The sequence below is a fragment of the Muntiacus reevesi genome, chromosome 16 (assembly GCF_963930625.1).
Source record: "Muntiacus reevesi chromosome 16, mMunRee1.1, whole genome shotgun sequence".
NCBI classification, from domain to species: Eukaryota; Metazoa; Chordata; class Mammalia; order Artiodactyla; family Cervidae; genus Muntiacus; species Muntiacus reevesi.
The window spans coordinates 34,607,765-34,628,819 of NC_089264.1; the positions used below are offsets into that span (position 1 = coordinate 34,607,765).

Genomic DNA, 21,055 nt, shown 5'->3' on the forward strand with positions numbered 1-21,055 from the left:
GGCTGCAGTCCATGGGGTCGCTAAGAGTCGGACACGACTGAGTGACTTCACTTTCACTTTTCACTTTTATGCATTGGAGAAGGAAATGGCAACCCACTCCAGTGTTCTTGCCTGGAGAATCCCAGGGATGCGGGAGCCTGGTGGGCTGCCGTCTATGGGGTCGCACAGAGTTGGACATGACTGAAGCAACTTAGCAGCAGCAGTCGCAGCAGATGGTATCTCTAAATGTACAAATTCTTACAACTATCTATTGTAAACACATCGGACTCTCTCTACTAGGTTCGATCTTCATGCACACCTGTTACTGCACTGTAACCCATTTCCATGCCTCCCTCTTCCTCTGTGCTATTCATCATCCACACCCCCAAGCCTCCCAGCCCTTTAGAACCACTGCAAAACTCTGGAGCCAGTGACAGAGTTTCACATCTTAGGCCTTGGTGCACACCCTCCTGAATGCCTGGTCTGTCTCTCCCCTGTAGGAACCTGGTACAGTCCCCCTCCCCCCGGGCACCTTGTTTTGAGCAATCTAAATAGAACCAACCATTCACAGCCCTAAGTAATGACTGAATTCATTCACCCAAAAATGTTTATTATACACCCACTATGTTCTAAGCTAGGCAGTAGGGAAGACAGTGGAATGTAAAACACATCCAGTCTTCACACTGACATCTCCACAAAGGTTATCTGTCTCCCTTCATAAACTAAGAGCCTCTAAGAATGGGGAGCATGTCTCTCTCATCTGCATCAGGAATCCCACCACAGTGCCCTACTCATGGCAGTATTCAACTGTTCGCTAAATAAATGAAGGAAGGCCAAGTCTGTGAGTTCATATCACAGAAATCTCAAAATAGAAAGAAACATTATAGGTCTTTTGATCCAACTATCTCATCTGAAACAATGGGAGACTGCCCCACAATTATGTTGCTTGCACTGTATGTGATACTGTTCTGGCACAACCAAGGTATATTAGCCTTAGTGATGAACTGGTCCAACCTCTTCCCTTCACAAATGCAGAAATGGTTTTCTATTTTTGGTGATCTTTCTAAGTGCTGCAGAGTCCTGGATAAAGGTGCTTAATTAGAGATCCATTTTACTTCAGACTCCTAATTGGGCTGTGGTTCTGCCAAAGTTAACATAATTCAATTTTTCATCTTCCCTTGAGAGAAAAGTGTATGTGTGAGAGAGATCTCGCAGCTAAGATACAGAATGCGGACTGCGACAAGACAGAGCAAGAGAGCAGGGAGAGAATGAGCGGCTATGGAGAGGGAAAGAGAATGAGAGCCACAGAAGCAGAAGGAAAGACCAAATCGGGGAGGGAGGGAAAAGCAAAGAGAGGAGAAGTGAAAGTCGGGGAGAGAAAGAACCAGAGACCAAGGAAGAAACAGACTGACGGAAGAACACAGATAATACTACCCCTAGATCAAGTATAGTAGAACAGGGAAATAAATTAATAAAAGCTATATATTAGGAAAGGCTATATTAAAAAAGGAAGTATATTTGAAGCATCTCCAAGTGGGAAGCCTAAAGATAGTAATAACTGTGCTGAAACATAGAAGCAACAATCACAGAAAGAATAAGAACATTCTAGAATCTACAGAAAAGGAACAGCAAAGCAACGAAACACAGAAGAACCCACACAGCCCTTTGTGAGGGGGACAGTCACATTAGAAAAGGTGTTCTCATTGCTATACTTAAGTGCAAAATAACTGCAAATAATATGCTGCTCTTATTCTGGTGTAACTGTCTCAGCAAATATTTTAATCACCTTCCTAAAACCAGAGCTGAAAACATTTCCTCTAGGGGAGTCTGTGCATATATGTGTAAACATGTGTGGTACAGATAAACTGTTTTGACTATCTGTAACCTATGTTCCTACTATATCATCTATTTACCCTATGTGGGGTAACTCCTGAGTACTATTGGAGTTTAACTTAATTTATAATGAGCCACAGGGCTTCAGAGAATATGTGAAAACAAGATATTTCTTCTGAAATTTTGAGTTCTTTTAAAAATGTTTCAGTTGTATTTTCTTTTTCCAAGTAACAATCTGAAGAATACCACCGTGTTAGTAATCCAGTCCTTTTGGGTTAATTCCTTAAAGGTGTTCCTCGCTGTATTTAAGTCCAAATGAATCGATATCATTTCTCCATCTGTTCTGTGGAAGGAAGATAAAATGAAAGACAGATTGAGTAAGTAAATGAAAAAAGATGCTTCAAAATTAAGTATTTTATTATTTATCCAGATGAAAAGTTTATTCTAAAGCTTGCTTCATTTTAATAAAATCATTTTTTCTCACCTTTACAATAACATATGATTGCTTCTAAAATGCCAAAAAATATCGAGTCTGCATTAACAATATATATGCTATCAGACTTTATATCAGATACTGCCTTATTTATTTTCCAGTAAAGGAAAAAACACAGCCAAAGATAAAAGTTTTTCTTGTTTCCCAGTTTCATGAACCAGAAGCAGGAACCAAAAAAGGGGTTTCCAAGCAGTAAATCTGTAGTAATCCAATAGAAAATTACTAATGAAATGACTATCTTAGCCCAAGAATTATACTGGACTGAATATGTTATCTAAAAACAGACACAGTCTTTGGGAAATAATATATTTAGTGTCTGAAAAGAGACAAATTCTTTTAAGTAAATATTATATCAATATTTAGGAAAAAAAGTACAAAGTCATGTTTTAATATACTTAAAAATTCAAAGAAACCTAAGTATCCAGAAATAAAGAAACAAATAAATTAAGGTATGTCGTTCCCATGGAATACCTGGAAACCATGAAAATAATGTTATGGAGAAATACTGACTATTACAAAAATTGAATAAAACAGAAAGTGGACAAAACATTAAATATAAAGAAATATATAAAACAATACCATTTTTGGTAAGAGAACACATTTGCATAGAAAAAGATATTTATACAAACTAGCTATTATGTGTAAGTGCTGAATTTTGGCTGATTTTCATTTTTGTTGTTGTTTCGTCTTTTTTTTTTTTTTTACATTTTCGACAGCAAACATATATGTGCTTTTGTAGGGAAAAGGGTAATTTTTTAAATGAGATATTATTTTACCCTCAATTTTCTTTATAATCTTTCACAGCTTTTTAAATGAGACATAGCTGACACATAACATTATATTAGTCTCAGGTGTGTACAACATCGTGCGTTGATATATGGAGAGCATATACTGTGAAACAATCACTACACAGTTACACGCTTTTTCCTTGTGATGGGAACTTTTAAGATCTATTCTCTTAAGGAAGGAAGGAAGGAAAGTCGCTCAGTCATGTCCGACTCTTTGCAACCCCATGTACTGTACAGTCCATGGAATTCTCCAGGCCAGAATACTGGCGTAGGTAGCCTGTCCCGTCTTCAGGGGATCTTCCCAACCCAGGGATCAAACCCAGGTCTCCCACATTGCAGGGGGATTCTTTACCAGCTGAGCCACAATTCTCTTAGCCAACTTTCAAATAAACAATACAGTATTATTAATATTAATCATAGTAACCACGCTATCGTTACAGAATGTTAGCAGAATTTTAAATTTACTATAATATATATTACCTTTCCCTTAAAAAACTTCCAGTCAGACACGCAGGAGATGAAAATATCTCTCTTATTTCCCTATATTAGGAATAAGATCGAGGTTAAAACAAATCAAAATATGTCTCCTTATAGCAAGAGGCATAATAATTGTCCTTCAAACTCCTCCTGCTATCTCTAAGTTATTTGAATACTGCCATGTGCATCTGAAAGTCTATTTCATTTGTGAAATCTCAAAATTTCAGAGGCAAACATGGAAATAAAAAGATATATACTCAGAGAAGCAACAGGGGAAGAGAACAAGGCTTGACCAAGGGTTAGTATTTTCTTAAGACAAATACAACACTCCCAACATACCCAGCTTCCCAAGCCCTATTTATTTCTATTCTAGTGAAGTGGAAACAAAACAGAGGGTGGGGGGCTATGTTCAGTTCCATCTTGGAAGCAACTGCACAAACAGTTCTTGACCATTTGTGCTCTGCAAGTCAAGATGCAACTGTTTGGTGTAACTACTTTCCAGAATTATAAAGCAATACCTAAAGTGTCTCTAATAGGAAATACTTGTAAAAATGAGTACAATCTTTAACAATGGTAGGAGTTTTATTATTTACAACAAGGTTGCCTAAGGTGTTCAGCTGTGAATAAGAGTTCAACAAATAAGGGACTCCAAAGTCAAGCAGGGTTGGGAAACTATAGACTATATTTCCTGCTCAGAGTCACAATTACACAAACATCAAAGGCCCAGAGAAGTCCTGCAGTAAAGAGAGCTGCCCTCATGGAGCTTACGTGCTAGTTGTGATGGTTAATTGTATGTATCAACTTGGGCAGAGAATTGGTCAAACACCAATGGAGATGTTGCTATGAAGGTGTTTTTTTAGACAACATTAACATTCAAATCAGCAGAGTTTGAGTAAAGCAGATTACCCTCTATAATGGGGGTGTGCCTTATCCAATCAGTTGCAAAGGTCTTAAGAGGAAGCGTTAAGGTCTCTTAAGGAAGAGGAAATTCTGCCTTCAGCCTACCTTGGGACTCAAGCTGTAGTACCACTTCTTCCCCAGGTCTCCAGCCTGCAGTCTTGCCTCACAGGTTCTGCACTTGCCACCCCCTACAATTGAGTGTGTGTGTGCTCAGTCACTCAGCTGTGTCTAACTCTTTGTGACCTCCCGGGCTACAGCCTGCCAGGCTCCTTGGTCCATACGATTTCCCAGGCAAGAATACTGGAATGGGTTACTCCTTAAAATCTCTCTCTACACACACACACCCTCTACTGGTTCTGTTTCTCTGAAGATCACCAAGTAATAGACCACTGGGTGATGATTTAGTCACTAAGTCGTGTCCAACTCTTGTGATCCCATGGACTGTAAGTCCACCAGGCTCCACTGTCCATGGGATTTCCCAGGCAATAAAACTGGAGTGAGTTGCCATTTCCTTTTTCAAGGGATTTTACTGACCCAGGGATCAAACTCTCATCTCCTAAATTGCAAGATTCTTTACTGCTGAGCCACTAGGGAAGCCAAACAGACTACTAATGGACCACAAAATCTTACATCTTTGTACTGTGCAAAATCAACTGGGAAAACACTGATTTTAAAAGCTATATGAGCAGACAGACACTTAAGTTGTACCTTTTTGTATTTTGCCACTGTTTAGTCCCCACATCAGCAATCCATCTCTTTACAGTGCCTTCATTCAAGGTAAGAATTTTCCTCCTCAGATTCACATAGGAATTCTGTAAACAAACAGAACCAGAGGATACAGTAATTTAGATACAACAGAAATAGGTATTCAACTTTTAGGCACCTTCTAAGGATAAAGCATAAAGATTCTACCAAGGAACAATTAATCATTTGCCGGGTTGCCAGTTTCTTGACCAAGGATCCAAAATAAACTTGTCTGAATGCCCCAACACTGAACGTTTTATATGGGTATGACCAGATTAAACTGAACATCAGAGAGTTTGGGGAGATCCTGAAAGGACTGGGTACAGAAGCAGCAAGAACTCAATTTGCCTTGGTGAAGTAGGATGTGGAGATTATGGACTGATTATTCAGACTATGAACCTCAGGTCTTTGTTAATACTGGCTGGCAAAGTCACTTCAAAATCTTAACCCATTAGCTTCTTAAAACCCTGACCAAAATGCCATTTGCAAGGAGCCTCCTCAACAGTAAGTAGAATCTAGGGAAATCACACTTATTTGACATAACAGTATGGAAAAATCTGCTGATTCTTGTTGAGTAAAGATGCATGCGGTTTCGACAATAAAGGGTCAATAACGAACTGAACTGAACGTCTAGCCATTCCCCAACATGAGCCTAGGAACCTGATCATTTTGGAATTCACCAAATATAGATTCTGGAAATTTTTGTTTTACTTAAGATACCAAGTTGTAAAACTTCTAATCTCTAGTCTCCCAAGGCAATACAAATAACAACAAAAGTAAACAAATGGGACCTAATCAAACTTACAAGCTTTTGCACAGCAAAGGGAATCATAAAGATGGAAAAGACAACCTATGGAATGGGAGAAAATATCTGCAGACAGCGTGACTGACATGGGCTTAACCTCCAAAGTGTACAAATAGCTCAGCAACTCAACAATGAAAAAACAAACAACCAAATGGGAAAATGGGCAGAAGACCTTAACAGAAATTTCTCTAAGGAAGACATACAGATGGCCAGTAGGCACATGAAGACGCTCAACGTCACGCATATTAGAGAAACGCAAATCAAAACTACAATGAGGTACCACTTCACACTGGCCAGAATGGTCATTATTAAAAAGTTTACAAATAACAAATGCTGGACAGGATGTGGAGAAAAGAGAACCGTCCTATACTGTTGGTAGGATGTAAGTTGGTGCAGCCACTATGGAAAACAGAATGGAGGACCCTCAGAAAACTAAAACTAGAACTACTATATGATACAGCAATCCCATTCCTGGGTATATACCCATGAAAAACTGTAATTCAAAAAGATACATGTACCCCCACGTTCACAGTAGCATTATTCACAATAGCCAGAACATGGAAATAACCTAAATGTCTGTCAACAGAAGAATGGATAAAAAAGATGTGACACGCATATACAATGGAATATACTCAGCCATAAAAAGAACAAAAATAATGCCACTTGTAGCAACATGGAAGGCAACTAGAGATTATCATACTAAGTGAAGTAAGTTAGGAAGAGTAAGTACCATATGATACCACTTATATGTGAAATCTAAGATATGGCAAAAATGAACCTACCTACAAAACAGAAACAGATTCACAGACATAGAGAATAGACTTGTGGTTGCTAAGGAGGAGGTGAAGAGAGTAAGAGGGATGGACTGGGAATTTGGGGTTAGTAAATGCAAACTATCACATTTAACATGGATAAAAAACAAGGTCCTACTGTATAACACAGGCAACTATATCCAATCTCCTGGGATAAACCACCATGGAAAAGCATATTAAAAGAATGTATATACATGTGAAACCGAAGTCACTCTGCCGTACAGTGGAGATTGGCACAATATTATAAATCAACTACACTTCAATTAAAAAACAATTTCTAGAGATCTTTTTTTTACCTCTTTTTCCATCCAAATCAAAATGCTTTGATTCCCTCCAGCAACCATTATTAACTCCTTTACTGAGGTGCTGCTTTCTGAAAGGAATTTACAAAAAATAAGAGCTTAGAAACTCATGTGATACAAACATACACACTCAAGTAACTTTAGATCCTTCTTAAAGAGAGTCCTTTTATCTTTCTGACAGACAAAGACTCAGTACACTTCCCACTCACAAAGCAAAAATACACATCTACTTCAGGGTGAAGTCTAGTTGGCAAACCTAGGTGATTCAGAAAGCTGACAACGTGGTATCAGTTTAATGTACATGGTTACTATACATGCTTATATATTCAACACAGTCAAACAAATATTTGATTAGTTAACTGTTCCCTGGTTTAATTTAGCACCTATTACTAAATACCACATTCTAGGGACTCCCCTGGAAGTCCAGTCATTAGGACTCCATGTTTCCACTGCAGGGAGCACGGGTTCAATCCCTGGTCAGGGAACTAAGATCGTACAAGTCACCTGGTGCAGCCAAAAACAAACAAAAAAGGCCATGTCTACAACTCAAGATTTAATCAATGACTATCGGTTCTGAAGAATGTTAACAGTACTTCAAAGGCCTATGTAAGTGGTTATAAGAAATTAGATATAAAATACAAACTGCTTAAGGTAATAACCCTATCATTCATTTCCCCAGAAGCATTGAGAGAACTTTAGTACTTTAGGTCACCACTAAGCTTTCAGAAACAAGTGACCCAAGTGCTCCAAGGCACTTCTATAGTGAAACCTTTCAGAGTTAAGCCTCTGAAGTTACACAGTGCACACACAGTTCAAGTCCAGCCAAAACTGCTTATGGGATAACCCTTCACTTTTCAAGTCTCTGTACCTTCCAGTAAAACAGGACTGAAAGCTCACATCTCCTGAAACTGTTTAAGGACAGGTAACATGAGACAGCTAAGTTTTAAGCACAGTTACACAGCCTGGTGTATGTCAGCTGCTCATCATTCTGAGGGTTTTTTATGATTAGGAGTCAGTTTAGTTAGGTAAGAAAACCAATCATCATGGAAATAATAGGTCCCTTGGAGACTGGAATTAGAGGCTGCAAAGGCCTCTGAACCCATATAGTTTTTTTTTTTTTTTAATGTTCTATCATTCTAAGTCCACATTACGCTTAACCTGAAGGGGTAGAGAATGAACAGCTATTGATAAATTAGATAGGGTATGTTAAGTTATTTACAAGTAAACATGAAATCAGTAAGACTCCACTCACAGTCAAACACTTTTCGTGCTACATTACACACTTAGGAAAATCAGGTTTTCAACAAACACATTTCTGCCAAATCCTGCGCTCCCACAGAATTTACCAGATTTGAGTTCTTCACTTGATGGCAATTTCATGGGACGTGGTACCAGCTGATTACACGTTCCGCCGTTTCCCAGTTGTCCTTCTTTTCCAGAACCAAAAGAAAAGACCTTTCCCGTATCAGAAACATAGGCAAGTGTGTGCTGCCTATTAAATAAAAGCACATACAGTCAATTCTCAATTCTCCACAATGATCAGAGTATGCAGCAATCTGGTAAAACTGCAGAAATTACGCTACCCAGTGAATGAAACTAGTTAACAAACTCCCAGTGGATGAAATTAGCCATGTGGAAACTAAGAAATCACTAATGTGTAGCTGAGGTGATTTTGGAACCCCAAAGTCCACTGAAAGCCATGATGCTGCATCTTGGCAAAGGATGTTCCCTTGGTCAGAACAAGCACCACCTCTAGCATTCTACTCCTTTTTTAGGCTTTGGCTTGAGTCACCACCTCCTGGAAGCCATCTCTGAGTTCCTCCCCTCCCCATCCTAGAAGATGGAATCAAGTGATCCTGAGCTCCAACTCTACTTCCCAAAGACCTTTAATTATGCTGATTTTCTTACCAATCTGTTTAATGGCCTCTCCTATTATACAGATGTATAAGCAAAGAATTTGGCCTTGCTCAGAGCTCTGGCCTTTATTCTCACCTCTAGGGAGGTAATGTCTAACCTTTTAGAATTTCCCAAGTGATAGGAGTGTCTCTGTTATTCATGGCAAACCCCTTGACCACACCTAATAGTTTATCAAAGTGGCTCAAATAGGCCCCTCCAGCTGTAGGTAAGCTGAACCTCTGGGTACACAGAGGCTGGAGTCTGAGTTCCATCACATGGGCAATAATTCAATCAATGATGACTAACCAATGAAAAGTCTGGACTTGGGTGAGCTTCCCTGGTTGACAATATTCTTCACAGTCATGTATCAGGCTGGGAGGAGGTAACACTGTCCATGCCTCCAACGGGAGTGGACATCAGAAGCTCCTCATTTTGACCTCTTCTAGACTCTGTCCTATGCAGCTCTTCCTGTAACTCTATTGATAATTTGTATCCTCCTCTTAAAATTGACCATCAGTATAACAGCTTTCAGTGAGCTGTGTGTCTTTCCAGAAAACTCTCCTGTGTTAGTAGAGGTGCTGCCCTGGTTTGCATTAAGACATGTCTAAGGTGAGGATTCCTCCTGTAACACACGCTACTCAGAAGAGTGTGTGTCATGAAAAGTCCAAAGTGGTGACAAAGTTTCTTTGGTTATCACAGAAAGAGTGAGGATATCAATGAATAACACTTTCTAACTCATGTTTTTTCATTTTTTCCAAATAAATAATTTTTTAAAAGATAAAAGTGCATTTGAATATTTACAAAGGTATTTCACTGAAGGACCAACAGAAAGTATATTTACACATTTAAAAAATCAATATTAAAATAAATATGTATACTAAAGTAAAGATTTATTATGATTGTCTAACAATGTGAATTAAGTATTTTCACCTGTCTGAAAATATTTGATAGTTTTATCTCAATCAAAGAAACTGAAGAGAAATTTTATTAAACTACCTATCTAAATTTATTATATTTATCTTATCAATTTTTATTGATATTTTACAACTTACCTTCCACATGCTATCTGGGTCACTCTATTTCCAACAAGCTCAGTTACCAAACAGGGTCTTAACTCATTCTGTGCTGAATTGTGACCGAGTTGCCCATATTTTCCATCACCAAAAGTAAACACCAGTCCACTCTAAAGAAAGGGAATTTCTTATCAGAAATTAGAGAAATATGACACAGAAGTAACACTCACTTCTGTGAAGTGTTAGTGGAGGCATCAGTGAAAAATCAACAAAATCACCATCAGAGCAAAGCCCCCCAATTATCAGGACAGTCCTGCATGGGCAAGCAGTGACCTTTCTTCCCCAGGAAACACCAGCTGCCCATATCTCCATGTTCTAGTGCTCTCTCCATTACAAAGTGCTCTTCTGGAACTGCAGTCAAAGAGACAAGGGTACACTAACCTTTGTGAGCAAGGCAGTGTGAGAGCCACCACAAGCAAGAAATTCAACCTTCTGATCATCCAGTGCTTCAATACAGGAAGGAGAATCTTTATCTACACAAGGAAAAGAAGAGTTCAAGTAACCAAAAGGAAACACTGAATTTTACACTGGAGTTCCACACTACTGATAAAACACCCAGATTACTTCCTCTAGGCCCATCACACTGACAAGAAAGGCTGTGTGCTGGGAGATTTAGGTCTGAAAACGGAACGGGGGTGGTGGTCAAAGGGCCACACTTGGACGCGCTCACCTGTGAAGTGTCACTTTCACTTCCCAGAACCCTTTCTTCCCCTTTTATCTGACTTGATTAGCTTTAGTTGCAGCATATCTGGTATTTCCCATTCCAGTCTACCATTATTACCCTTCTAATGAACCTAAAGCTTCTTATTTTTCTTTCAAATTCTCTAGTGGGGAGAACTGCCTTACACTACCTCTTCTATCTTGATTATTTCCTTGTCCCAGAGAGATTCAGCAAACTAAGTTCAGCGGTCCTTTATCCCTTTTCCTCCTCTGAAATGACTTACGGGTTCTTGTGAGTAACTAGCATGGGGACATGTGAGGCAGAAATGCAGTATCTGACCGGTAACCCCAGGCAGAATGTGTATATTACTACAGCTGATAAAACATAGGAGTTTGCCACATCTGAAATCTCTAAGAAGGGGTTTGGGGTCATCAGAAATATTGACTTTTTCTTTGGGGAGATAGCTCAGTAATGCAAATTACATGTTTATGTGTGTGTACACACATGTAATTAAAACCTTAAAGAATAAGATCAGAATAGGTGTTTCTAACTAGAATTTTACTATTCTTTGCCACAATTGCATTAATAGATATTTAAAGTGCACAGGTAACTTAAAGGTCACTTCATCCAAACTCATCACTTTACAGAAAAAGAAAATGAGACATAGAGAAAAATGAAGTGACTTGGGTAGGCGAAACTAGTTAATATGGAAGTGGGAATCACAGTCCAGATATTCTGATCCCTAGTCCAATGCTCTTTCCCTTTTTCCCACTTGACCCGGACACTCATCTCAATTACAGCCAAGACCTGCACACTGTATGTGTTGTTTAGACAGATTCTACCCTCAACACAGAGAGATAACCAGGCAAATCAGTGCTAATGAAAGCAGGAATCTGAACCATTTTTGGTTCAGATTACATTCAGATTATAGTCATCTCTTATATGTCAAATATATTTGTTTATAATATGAATTTTAAAATATATTTCCGTACTGTAGGTGTGGCCCAGGCCCAGCTGTCCACAATCATTTCTTCCCCAAGAGTAAACATTTCCGGACATGGATAAGGCCATGCTGTGGGCTTCTCCTGCAGAAATCTGAACCAAGGGGACTCCTGAGAGGTTCTCCACAATCTCTGGTGTGGAAGTTGAGGCAAATATTCTTCCAACTCCAAGCTGGCCATCTAGGTTCTGTCCCCAAGCAAAAAGCTCACCACCTTGACATAAACAGAGAAAATGCTGTCTCAGTAAGTTTAAAATGCAGCAGACATCACCCTAGGACATTATATTCTATCCATACTACAATATACCATTACAATCTTGTCCATTCAAACTGACAGGACTGCTCAGATCTCAAGACTCAGTCAGAAAAACTAGAAGAAACTTCTCTTCAGCAGTAAGAGTTACAGTTCCTTATCTCTTACCTCAAAGGGTAGTATTAAGAACTGGATGTCTGTGTTAGCCCAAAACTCCGACACTGAAATCCTAACCTTCAGTGTGAAAAAATAAAACCCCAAACTACCTTTCTTTCTCTCCCTCTTCCACATGCCCAAAGAAGTTAAATAACTAATGTAAACATACATTTAAAATTGCAGCACAGTATCATGAAAGAGTGAGCATCTTCTTCCATGAATTAAATATATGGAACATATTTTTATTTTATCTATTTTTAAAATTTTTATTGGAGTATAGTTGATTCATGATGTTGTGTCAGCTTCAGTTAGTTGTACAGCAAAGTGAATGCACATTTCTTTTTTTTTTTAGATATTTGAAATACAACTTTATTCTGATTCTAAATGAAAAGGAATGGGAATGACAGTAACAAACAAGATTCCACCTCTCAATATTGTCATGTGACTATAGCAGTCTTATATTTGAAACTCAAGGAGGAAACAACTGTGTTCCAAAACACCTAAATATGCAGGTCCAAAAAATGAAGGTTTTGTTTTTTTTTTTAACTGCCACATTCACTCCAAAGCCCATCCATCTCCTTCAGCATCCAAAGATTAAGCACATGTTCTGCTTAGCTATATAATAAAGTGGCAAACACGCTGCACCACTGACATCACAGGACAGTTGCCTATAAAACTAGACTTCTGACGCTGGGCCCCAGCTTCACTTTCTCACAGGTCATCATCTTCATCCGGGAGAGCAGTTGTCTGAGCAACCTCTAAATCGTGCTCGTACTGTGCTGCCAAGGCTGGGTCCATGACCACCTCTGGCGGGGCAAGAGCAGGCATGGCGACAAACTCCAAGTTAGGGTCTCCACTCAATTTTTTTTTTTTTTCCCCACTCAATTTTCTAGCAAGCCAGAGGAAGGGCTTTTCAAAGCTGTAGTTACTTTTAGCAGAAATGTCATAGTACTGAAGATTCTTCTTTCGGTGGAAGACAATTGACTTTGCCTTAACCTTTCTGTCCTTAATATCCACTTTGTTGCCACACAACACAATTGGGATGTTCTCACACACTCGTACCAGATCTCTATGCCAGTTAGGCACATTCTTGTAAGTAACTCTTGATGTTACGTCAAACATTATAATGGCACAATTAGCTTGTATATAATAGCCATCTCTCAGTCCACCAAATTTCTCCTGACCAGCTGTATCCCATACATTGAACTTAATAGGTCCTCTGTTGGTATGGAACACAAGAGGATGAACCTCAACACCCAAGGTAGCTACATACTTCTTCTCAAATTCACCAGTCAGATGATGCTTCATGAATGTAGTTTTTCCAGTACCACCATCACCAACCAAAACAAGTCTGAACTGAACTTGGGGTTCTCCTTGGGCAGCCATCGCGATGTTACTTCCAGAAGCGTCTCCGCGCCCGTCTGACTAAGTGAATGCACATATTGGAACATATTTTTAAAGAAAAGTTCTTAGATGTTATCTAATAGAGATGACAGTACCTAACAGAGACTGAAAAAATTTATCAGAGACTTAAATTTTAGTGAGTACTACTCTGCAAGATACTATGCAGGAACAGATGAGAAGTAGAGATTTTCCTTCAAACCTAATTACCAAGCGCCTATCAGTCGGCAGGAAATATCAAAATGAGAAGGATGAGTAGTTCCCTTTCTTGCTTTCCCAACTTGCAATCTTCCTACATTGTATTGTGACTTACCAATAATAAACCCTGAACAATTCCTTCCCCCCCCCCACATCCATACATCCTAGGCTTCTTGAAGGCACATGCATCTGTTTCATCTTCACAACCTGAACATGTGGATACTCAAAATGAAAGAGCTGTTCATAAATGGATGAAGTCAAACAACCAGCTTTTTCCAATACAAATTAACACTTAAACCTTAACAAAGCCTTCAGTATAAGTCAAATACATGATCACTTACTTCCCTTGAATTCCAGCTTTCATTCTAAAAGTTTATATCTGTCCTATGTATTTAAAAAATTTCCTTGATCCTGAATTCCACTATTCCTTATCACCCGCCTGTCAAGTGGCTTCAGGAAATAATTCATAGTCACTACTTCCCTTTCCTCCCATTATGGCATCTGATAAGAAATGCTAAGTAATACAGGGTTGGGGAGAATCCCCGAATTCAAAAGGTAATGTTAAAACATGTCAGAGGCCAGCAAACTGGCCATAAAGCAGACCCACGGGATTCTGAGCTCCTATCATGGGAGCTGGAAGAACCCTAGGAAAAGCGAAGAAAGTTCTGGAAAAGGGTGGACCATTCCTAGTCTTGCTTCCAGAGAGGATGATTTTAATTGTTTAGAATATTTTCATTGTTTCATATTTGAAAAATAGAAAACAGAACTGCGGAAATAAATCTCTAGGCCCAAGATGGCACCCAGGCCATGTCACTAAAGCGAACTTTCACACTCTGAATGCTCAGCCAGACCAGAAACACAGTATACCCAGCCAGCCAATCCCCAAACACCAAGTTTACTCTGGGCTCTAAACTTATTTCCTTGATCAGATATGCAACCACAATCAATCATGCCCTGTTTCCATACTGAAGCTTCTGACACTCCACAAAACTTGCCCTTGCTCAAAATCCCCTGGGAAGAGTGTTCCATGGCTTATGAGGTCCTCCTATACACTTTCAATCCATGGGCTCTTTTCTCTTAAATAAAGAACATCAAACTCATTACCAATTGCTTTAGTTTTTTCATTTGTGAGACTAAAATGTAGGAAAAGTAATTATGAACACCAGAAGATTTTATAGGTCCAAGAATTCTGATTTTGTATCTCTTTTAGTAGTGTTCTAGACCATACCACATTCAAAACCATATTACGGTCCTGTTACCAAGTGAAGCACATACATTCTCTTAGTTCTATATACACATACATTTACTCCCTCTTAAAAAAATAGTATTTAGAAAAGTACCTTTTGAGAGTGCAAGAGAATGATAATCTCCACATGTGATCTGAATTATAGTTTTTTCTTGTAAAATGCACTGAAACCTGATGAAAGGAAATATATTTTATGCTGATTACAAATAAGTCACAACAGTTAATAATTATTAACTGTATTTAATTAGGATTGAAGCTCAAAAAAGTTAACTTCACATTCAGCACATCTAAAATTACTATAATAACAAGCTTTAATTAGTGGTTTAAAGGGAAAATAACGTTCATTCTAAAATTGTGGTAAGATGATTCTAAGAACCTTTTACAAACAATAATTTTATGATGCAGGAATAATACAAGATGAAAATAAGTTCTAATTCTCAAGATCTACTAGGAAAAAGTCTCACAAATCATTCCATGAGAATTTACTTTTTTCCGGGATTGAAAACTACTTTTGGGTTAAATGAGTTAATGAGTATGTAAGTCCAATTTGGGGATACGTGGACTAACCAATCATTTCCTTTAAGTGCCAATTCAACACATGGTACATGCCCTGGGAGATACAAATTGATTTACAGTTTACTAGTCAGTTCAGAATTCATCATTTACTTAAGATACCACCATATAAAGCAAGGATCATATAAAGTAACATTTTCCTACAAAAATTATGATTGCTTTTTGAGTGAAATTTAAATCATTTTTAATAAAAGGAAAAAAAGCTTTCCTACCTTGCATGTTCTACGCTATACTTGTACTCAAATGGTTTTCCATCTGAGGATAGAACCAGCATGTGCTCTTCTCCTTGGTCCATGGAATGTATCTTCATTTTTTTCCCTAACTTAATGCACTCTGCAGAGCAAATACAACAGGAACTATCATCACTCTCACTGTGACCCACTACTATTATTCACTTAATTATAATGCACTTAAAACACCTGGAAAAAAATGTCAACTATACAACTGACTTAACATGAATGTCTCTTTAAAGAAAATTCAAATGCTGCAAGCAGACAAAATAGCAATGACTAGTGTCTTGACAACAGTTTTTGTTTTTTAATTTGGGAAAGCATTGATTTATACTGTTTTAAATTGAAATAGCTAACTAAATATTTGCTTTTAGATTCCTGTTTAATAAGTTCAAGGAGAGAAACTAAATTTGAAGTGCTAGAAATGAAAAAGTCTGTAAGAAGCTATAATTTAATTTTTGGAGAACATACTTCATTTTAAGAGTAAATGAGGAATTGGGTTTGGGGGACAATTTTTTTTAAGGATGCTATTAAAAGAAACTGTACTATCAGTGCATATTTAGCGCTTTCTCAAAGTTAAAGATTTAAAACTGTCCACTAAACCCTTTACTTTTATCTCATTTAATTTGTTCACAAAAAGTAGGTAGATTTGGGATCTTGTTTCAGTTTTCAGTTCTAATGAAATAAAATCTAATTATGCAAAAGATCAAAACACAAACCACTTCATAATACAAATTCTAAAGAGAACCAAACCAGTCTGGTAATAAAGAATGGCCCAACAGACTAAGGCGTTCTTAGAGATTCAGCATTTCAAATCAGTTGAAAAAAGGAGTGTTTATTCAAAAAAAGGTGGGTTTATTCGTAAAACGGTATTGGGACACGGCTAGCCATTTTGGAGAAAAAAAATAAATCAATCCATATCCCCCCCTCACTCCTTAAGTCAAAATAATTTCTAAGTGTATTAAAAATGTTAGGTTTAAAAGCAAAATCTTAAAATTAGTTTAAAAAAATGAGTACATTAAAAAAATTTTGGATTGAGAATGGCTTTCTAACATAACACAAAATCCCTAAGTCGCCTTAAATGAAAAGACTATGAAGCAGACTATAAAATAACATTAGCTAAGGGCAAGTCGGGTAAAATTTTACAACGTATATGACCGACAAACGGCTACTCTTACTCAGTATACAAAAACTCTTCCAAATAAATAGGAAAAAGATAAACAACTCATCTTTTTTCTTTAAAGCGAGGCAAAGATATCAATCAACTGGCAGTTCATAGCCCCCCAAAACCTCAAAAAACCTATAGAAAAAAGGTTCCCGACTTCGCTCAAGTTAAAAGCAAAACGAACAAAAGTAAAATATCATTTTCTTCATGCAATAGATGGGCAAAATTTTCAAAATTAAATGTGTGGTCATTTATGCCCCACCTCCACCTGTAAAATCCGGAGTCAGGGTCACCAGAGCTAATAATTAATAAATCTCTTACAGAGATCACCAAAGTGCAACTGAAAGCCCTCTTTAAATTGCTTGCACACGTAAGACATTATCACTGAGAACAAGAAAACCCAAACAAGGTTCTCCAAAGAGTCACAAAATCGGAGCGGGTATGTTCTAAAAGTGGTAAGTGAAAAACACACTTTGAATAGAAACCAAAGATAGAGGCAGTCTGGCTAAGATGCTGCCGGGAGACTCCCTCCATGAGGCGGCGAGCGGAGCGGACCTTGTGTTTCTCGCCAGCGTCCGGCTCAAACTCCGAGCCCGCGAGGAACAAGGCTGGAGAACTCAGGGGTGCCAAACGCGAAAACACCCCCGGCCGGGCGCGTTTCTACGGCCCCCGCGGACCGCTGCGCCGTCGGGCCCCTCCTCTGAGTGTCTCGCGGTTAAAGAAGGGCCGCACACCCACAAGTCGGGCCGCTCTAGAGAAGCGTCCGTGCGGGCCCCGGCCGGGCAGCCCACCGCACTCACACCCCGCGTCCCCGGGGGAGATGGCCGAGCGGGCGCTGCGCGGCCTCACTCACTCGGCTTCCTGGCGCCGTCGCTCTCCGCCGGCAGCTGGTGGACCTCGACGCCCGTCCCGCCGCGCTCCAGCACCGCCAGGCGCCGGCGCGTGCAGCACATCTGGCGTGTCGCCTCGGGCCTCCGGGATAGCGCGCTGCGGAGCCCGGGGGCGCTGGGGAAGAGCCAGAACTTCGCTCCCCAAGACTCCGCGGGCAGTGTCGCGGAGGGCCGGGACGCGGGGACTCGCCCGGTCACCGGGCGTGCGCCGCCCCGCGACCTCCTCCGTGGCTTGCCCTCCATCACCACTTTCCCGAACTCCTCAGCCGCGTCTCAGCTGTCCGAACCTTCGAAGGAGACCGAACTGAGGCGAGGAAAAGACAGACAGAGACGGCCAAGGCCTGAACGCGCGCACTGCCCCCGGGCGTCGTGGTGCGGCGCCGCAGTGAGCGGAACGCACCTCGACGTCTAGGAACCGCAGCCTCCCTACCCCGCCCCCGCCCAGACGCTGGGCTCCCGGCGTGCTGTTTGGGGGCGGAGCCGGCAGTTTCTGAGAGAAACGAAACTGTTGTTTTTGTTTTTAAGGGAGCGGAATCGAAAAGAGAAAGGGAAACTCTATGATTTAAGACTAGCTTGGACTGTGGCCAGAGTAAACAAGGCGCTGGTCTGTGAAGAGGTGGGAGGCAGGGCTGAGAAGATGTCCTCAGCGGGCAATGGCAGGTGGCCTTCCAAGAAATACTGCAAATTCCACTAGGAGGAGCCTTGACTCAGGCGGACTTGCAGAATTTCCAGAAAGTACTGTGACAAGGAAAGCTGAAGTTTGCTAAGTAAGCATTCTGCTCCAGGCTTTGCCACAGCATCATGGTAAAGCTGAAGAGAGCCATCCCGTCCCACGGCCCACACGACGGTGACCGCAACCACTAATCTGTTGTCAATATATTTTTGCCTTTTCTAGAGTTTCTTACGAATGGAATCAGATTTGTGCAGTTTTTTGTGTCTGACTTTTTTCACTTAGCATAAGGTTTTAAGATTCAGCCTGTAGTGTTTCCTCAGTAGTTCCCTCTTTGTTATTGTTGAATGGTAGTCTATTATGTGGATACACTACGATTTCTTTATCCATTTTACCTATAGATGCAGGCATTTTAGTCCTTTTTGGCTTGCGGCTCCGATGAATAGAAGTGCTGTGAATACTGTAAACAAGGCTTTAGATAAATGTGGATAAGTGTTTTCATTTCTTTGGAATAAATAAAAATGAAAATGCTGTGTCACACGGCAAGTACATGAATATCGTTTGAAGAAACTACCATACTTTTCTAAAATGCTATACTGTTTAGCATTCCCTCCAGCAATTTGAAAGGTCCAGTCCCTCTGTATCCTTCCCAACATTTAGCACTGTCAGTCTTCTTAATGTTAGCAATTGCGGTCGTCTAAAATACCATCTTATTGCAGTTTTAATTTCCATTAAAACTTCCCTGGTGGTTCAGTGGTAGAGAAGCCGGCTGCCATTTCAGGAGACACCGGCTTGACCCCTTGATTGGGAAAATCCTCTGGAGAAGGAAACCGCAATCCACTCCAGTATTCTTACCTGGGAAATCCCACGGTCAGACGAGCCTAGTAGGTTAGAGTCCATGGGGTCACAAAAGAGTTGGACAGGACTGAGCAACTAAACAACAATGATTAATGATGGGAATTTTTTCAAATTCTTGTTAGTGCTGATCGGTGTCTCCTCTTTGGTGAAGTGTCTTTGCATCTTTTGCCTATTTACTGATTCCATTGCTTATCATCTAAGGTTGTTTTTTTTAATGTATAAGAGTTCTCTATGTTACATATAAAGTTCTTTACTAGATATATGTTTTGAAATATTTTCTAACATAATATTGTACATCAACTGCACTTCAATAAAAAGAGAAAAGTTATGATAAAACTAAAACATAAAATTACATGAAATATGTCATCTGAAGAGCTAAAGTTTTAATTTTAATGCAATTTATTCATTTTTTCTTTATCCATTCTTTTTCTCTTACCAACATTATTCATGCTTTTTTTTTTTTTTGGTTGGTCCTAAAAAATCTTTGCCTAACTCAAAATAACAAAGATTTTCTCATACATTATCTTCTAGAAGTTTTACAGCTTTAGGTCTTTGTTATATTTCAAATGAATTATTCTTTATGGTGTGAAATAGGGAAGAGCTTCATTTTTTTTTCTTTATCCATTTCCACCTGTTCTATTTTGCCTCTACTAATTGAATTGCCTCTGTGTCTTTGTTGAAACTGTTGACTACATGTGATTGGACTTATTTTTGGACTTTTTATTGTGTTCCATCCTGTATTTCCGTTTTTTACTCCAGTACCACACTGTGTTAATTACTGTAGATGCTAACTGACTTAAAATCAGTTCACCTAAGTGTTTGACCATTGTCCTTCTTCAGTTGTTTTGTCTATTTTAAGTTCTTTGCATTTCCATAAATATTTTAGAATCACTTTACCAATTTCTACAAAACAGACTGCAAGGATTTAGCAATTACTCTAAATTAGATCAGTTTAGGAAGAACTGACCTGATGATAATATTGATTCTTCTGTCCATGAGCATCTCTTGCCATTAACTTAAAGCTTCTTAAACTGTTGCAGCAATATTTTCAAGTTTTTGGTGAACAAACATATTTTGTTAAATTTATCCTTATATATTTATTTTTTTATATTACAAGTTGTACTTTAAAAAATTTCAGTGTTTGATTGTGAGTATATACATGAAATACAAGTTGCCCAGTCGTGTCTGACTCTTTGCAACCCCATGGACCATGAAGTCCATGGGATTCTCCAGACCAGAATACTGGAGTGGATAGCCTTTCCCTTCTCCAGGGGATCTCCCCAACCAAGGGATTAAACCCAGGTCTCCTACATTGCAGGCTGATTATTTACCAGCTGAGCCACAAGGGAAGCCCGTGAGTATGTATAAATGCATTTAACTTTCATATAGTGCCTTGAACCATGACACCTTTCTATATTTACTTAATAAATAGTTCTAATAGATTTTTTGAGTGAATGCCTTTGAATATCCTACAGATAACTATGTAATTGATAAATAAGATAGTTTTACTCTTTCCTTTCCAATCATTATGACCTTTCTTTTTTAAGTTTGGCCTGATGTATGGACTAGTACATCTAGTACAATGTTGAACAGAAGTGATGAGAGACGTCTTGGACTTCTCAAATTTACTAGGAAAGCATTTCTTTCACCAT

The 21,055-nt window shown here is 39.2% G+C and overlaps 2 protein-coding genes and 1 long non-coding RNA gene across 5 annotated transcripts in view; 1 reads left to right on the top strand and 2 right to left on the bottom strand.

Annotated features, from left to right (window-relative positions):
- The window catches only part of HERC5 (HECT and RLD domain containing E3 ubiquitin protein ligase 5), a 49,547-nt gene extending 30,338 nt beyond the window's left edge, over positions 1-19,209 (bottom strand). Inside the window, exons 1-11 of one of the 3 annotated variants that reach the window (XM_065907557.1) lie at positions 17,839-19,209; positions 15,803-15,923; positions 15,112-15,188; positions 11,756-11,977; positions 10,484-10,575; positions 10,082-10,212; positions 8,480-8,625; positions 7,128-7,204; positions 5,179-5,282; positions 3,574-3,633; positions 2,062-2,155 (exon numbers count right to left, since the gene is read on the bottom strand). In XM_065907557.1, the coding sequence (XP_065763629.1) occupies positions 2,062-2,155; positions 3,574-3,633; positions 5,179-5,282; positions 7,128-7,204; positions 8,480-8,625; positions 10,082-10,212; positions 10,484-10,575; positions 11,756-11,977; positions 15,112-15,188; positions 15,803-15,923; positions 17,839-18,118 (1,404 nt within the window). In that variant the 5' untranslated portion in view covers positions 18,119-19,209. The remainder of the gene's footprint in view (positions 1-2,061; positions 2,156-3,573; positions 3,634-5,178; positions 5,283-7,127; positions 7,205-8,479; positions 8,626-10,081; positions 10,213-10,483; positions 10,576-11,755; positions 11,978-15,111; positions 15,189-15,802; positions 15,924-17,838) is intronic. The other 2 variants (XM_065907555.1, XM_065907556.1) reach the window with 2 other exon arrangements.
- On the bottom strand, positions 12,528-13,627 carry LOC136148090 (GTP-binding nuclear protein Ran-like). Its single transcript, XM_065907563.1, has one exon. The coding sequence runs from the start codon at positions 13,556-13,558 to the stop codon at positions 12,884-12,886; it is 675 nt and encodes a 224-aa protein (XP_065763635.1). The 5' UTR covers positions 13,559-13,627; the 3' UTR covers positions 12,528-12,883.
- The window catches only part of LOC136148093 (uncharacterized), a 38,251-nt gene continuing 34,565 nt past the window's right edge, over positions 17,370-21,055 (top strand). Inside the window, exon 1 of the long non-coding RNA XR_010659436.1 lies at positions 17,370-17,440. This is a non-coding gene — a long non-coding RNA (uncharacterized lncRNA). The remainder of the gene's footprint in view (positions 17,441-21,055) is intronic.

Coding starts and splice junctions, on each gene's coding strand:
- LOC136148090 (XM_065907563.1), bottom strand. CDS start 13,558: ATGGCTGCCCAAGGAGAACCCCAAGTTCAGTTCAGACTTGTTTTGGTT.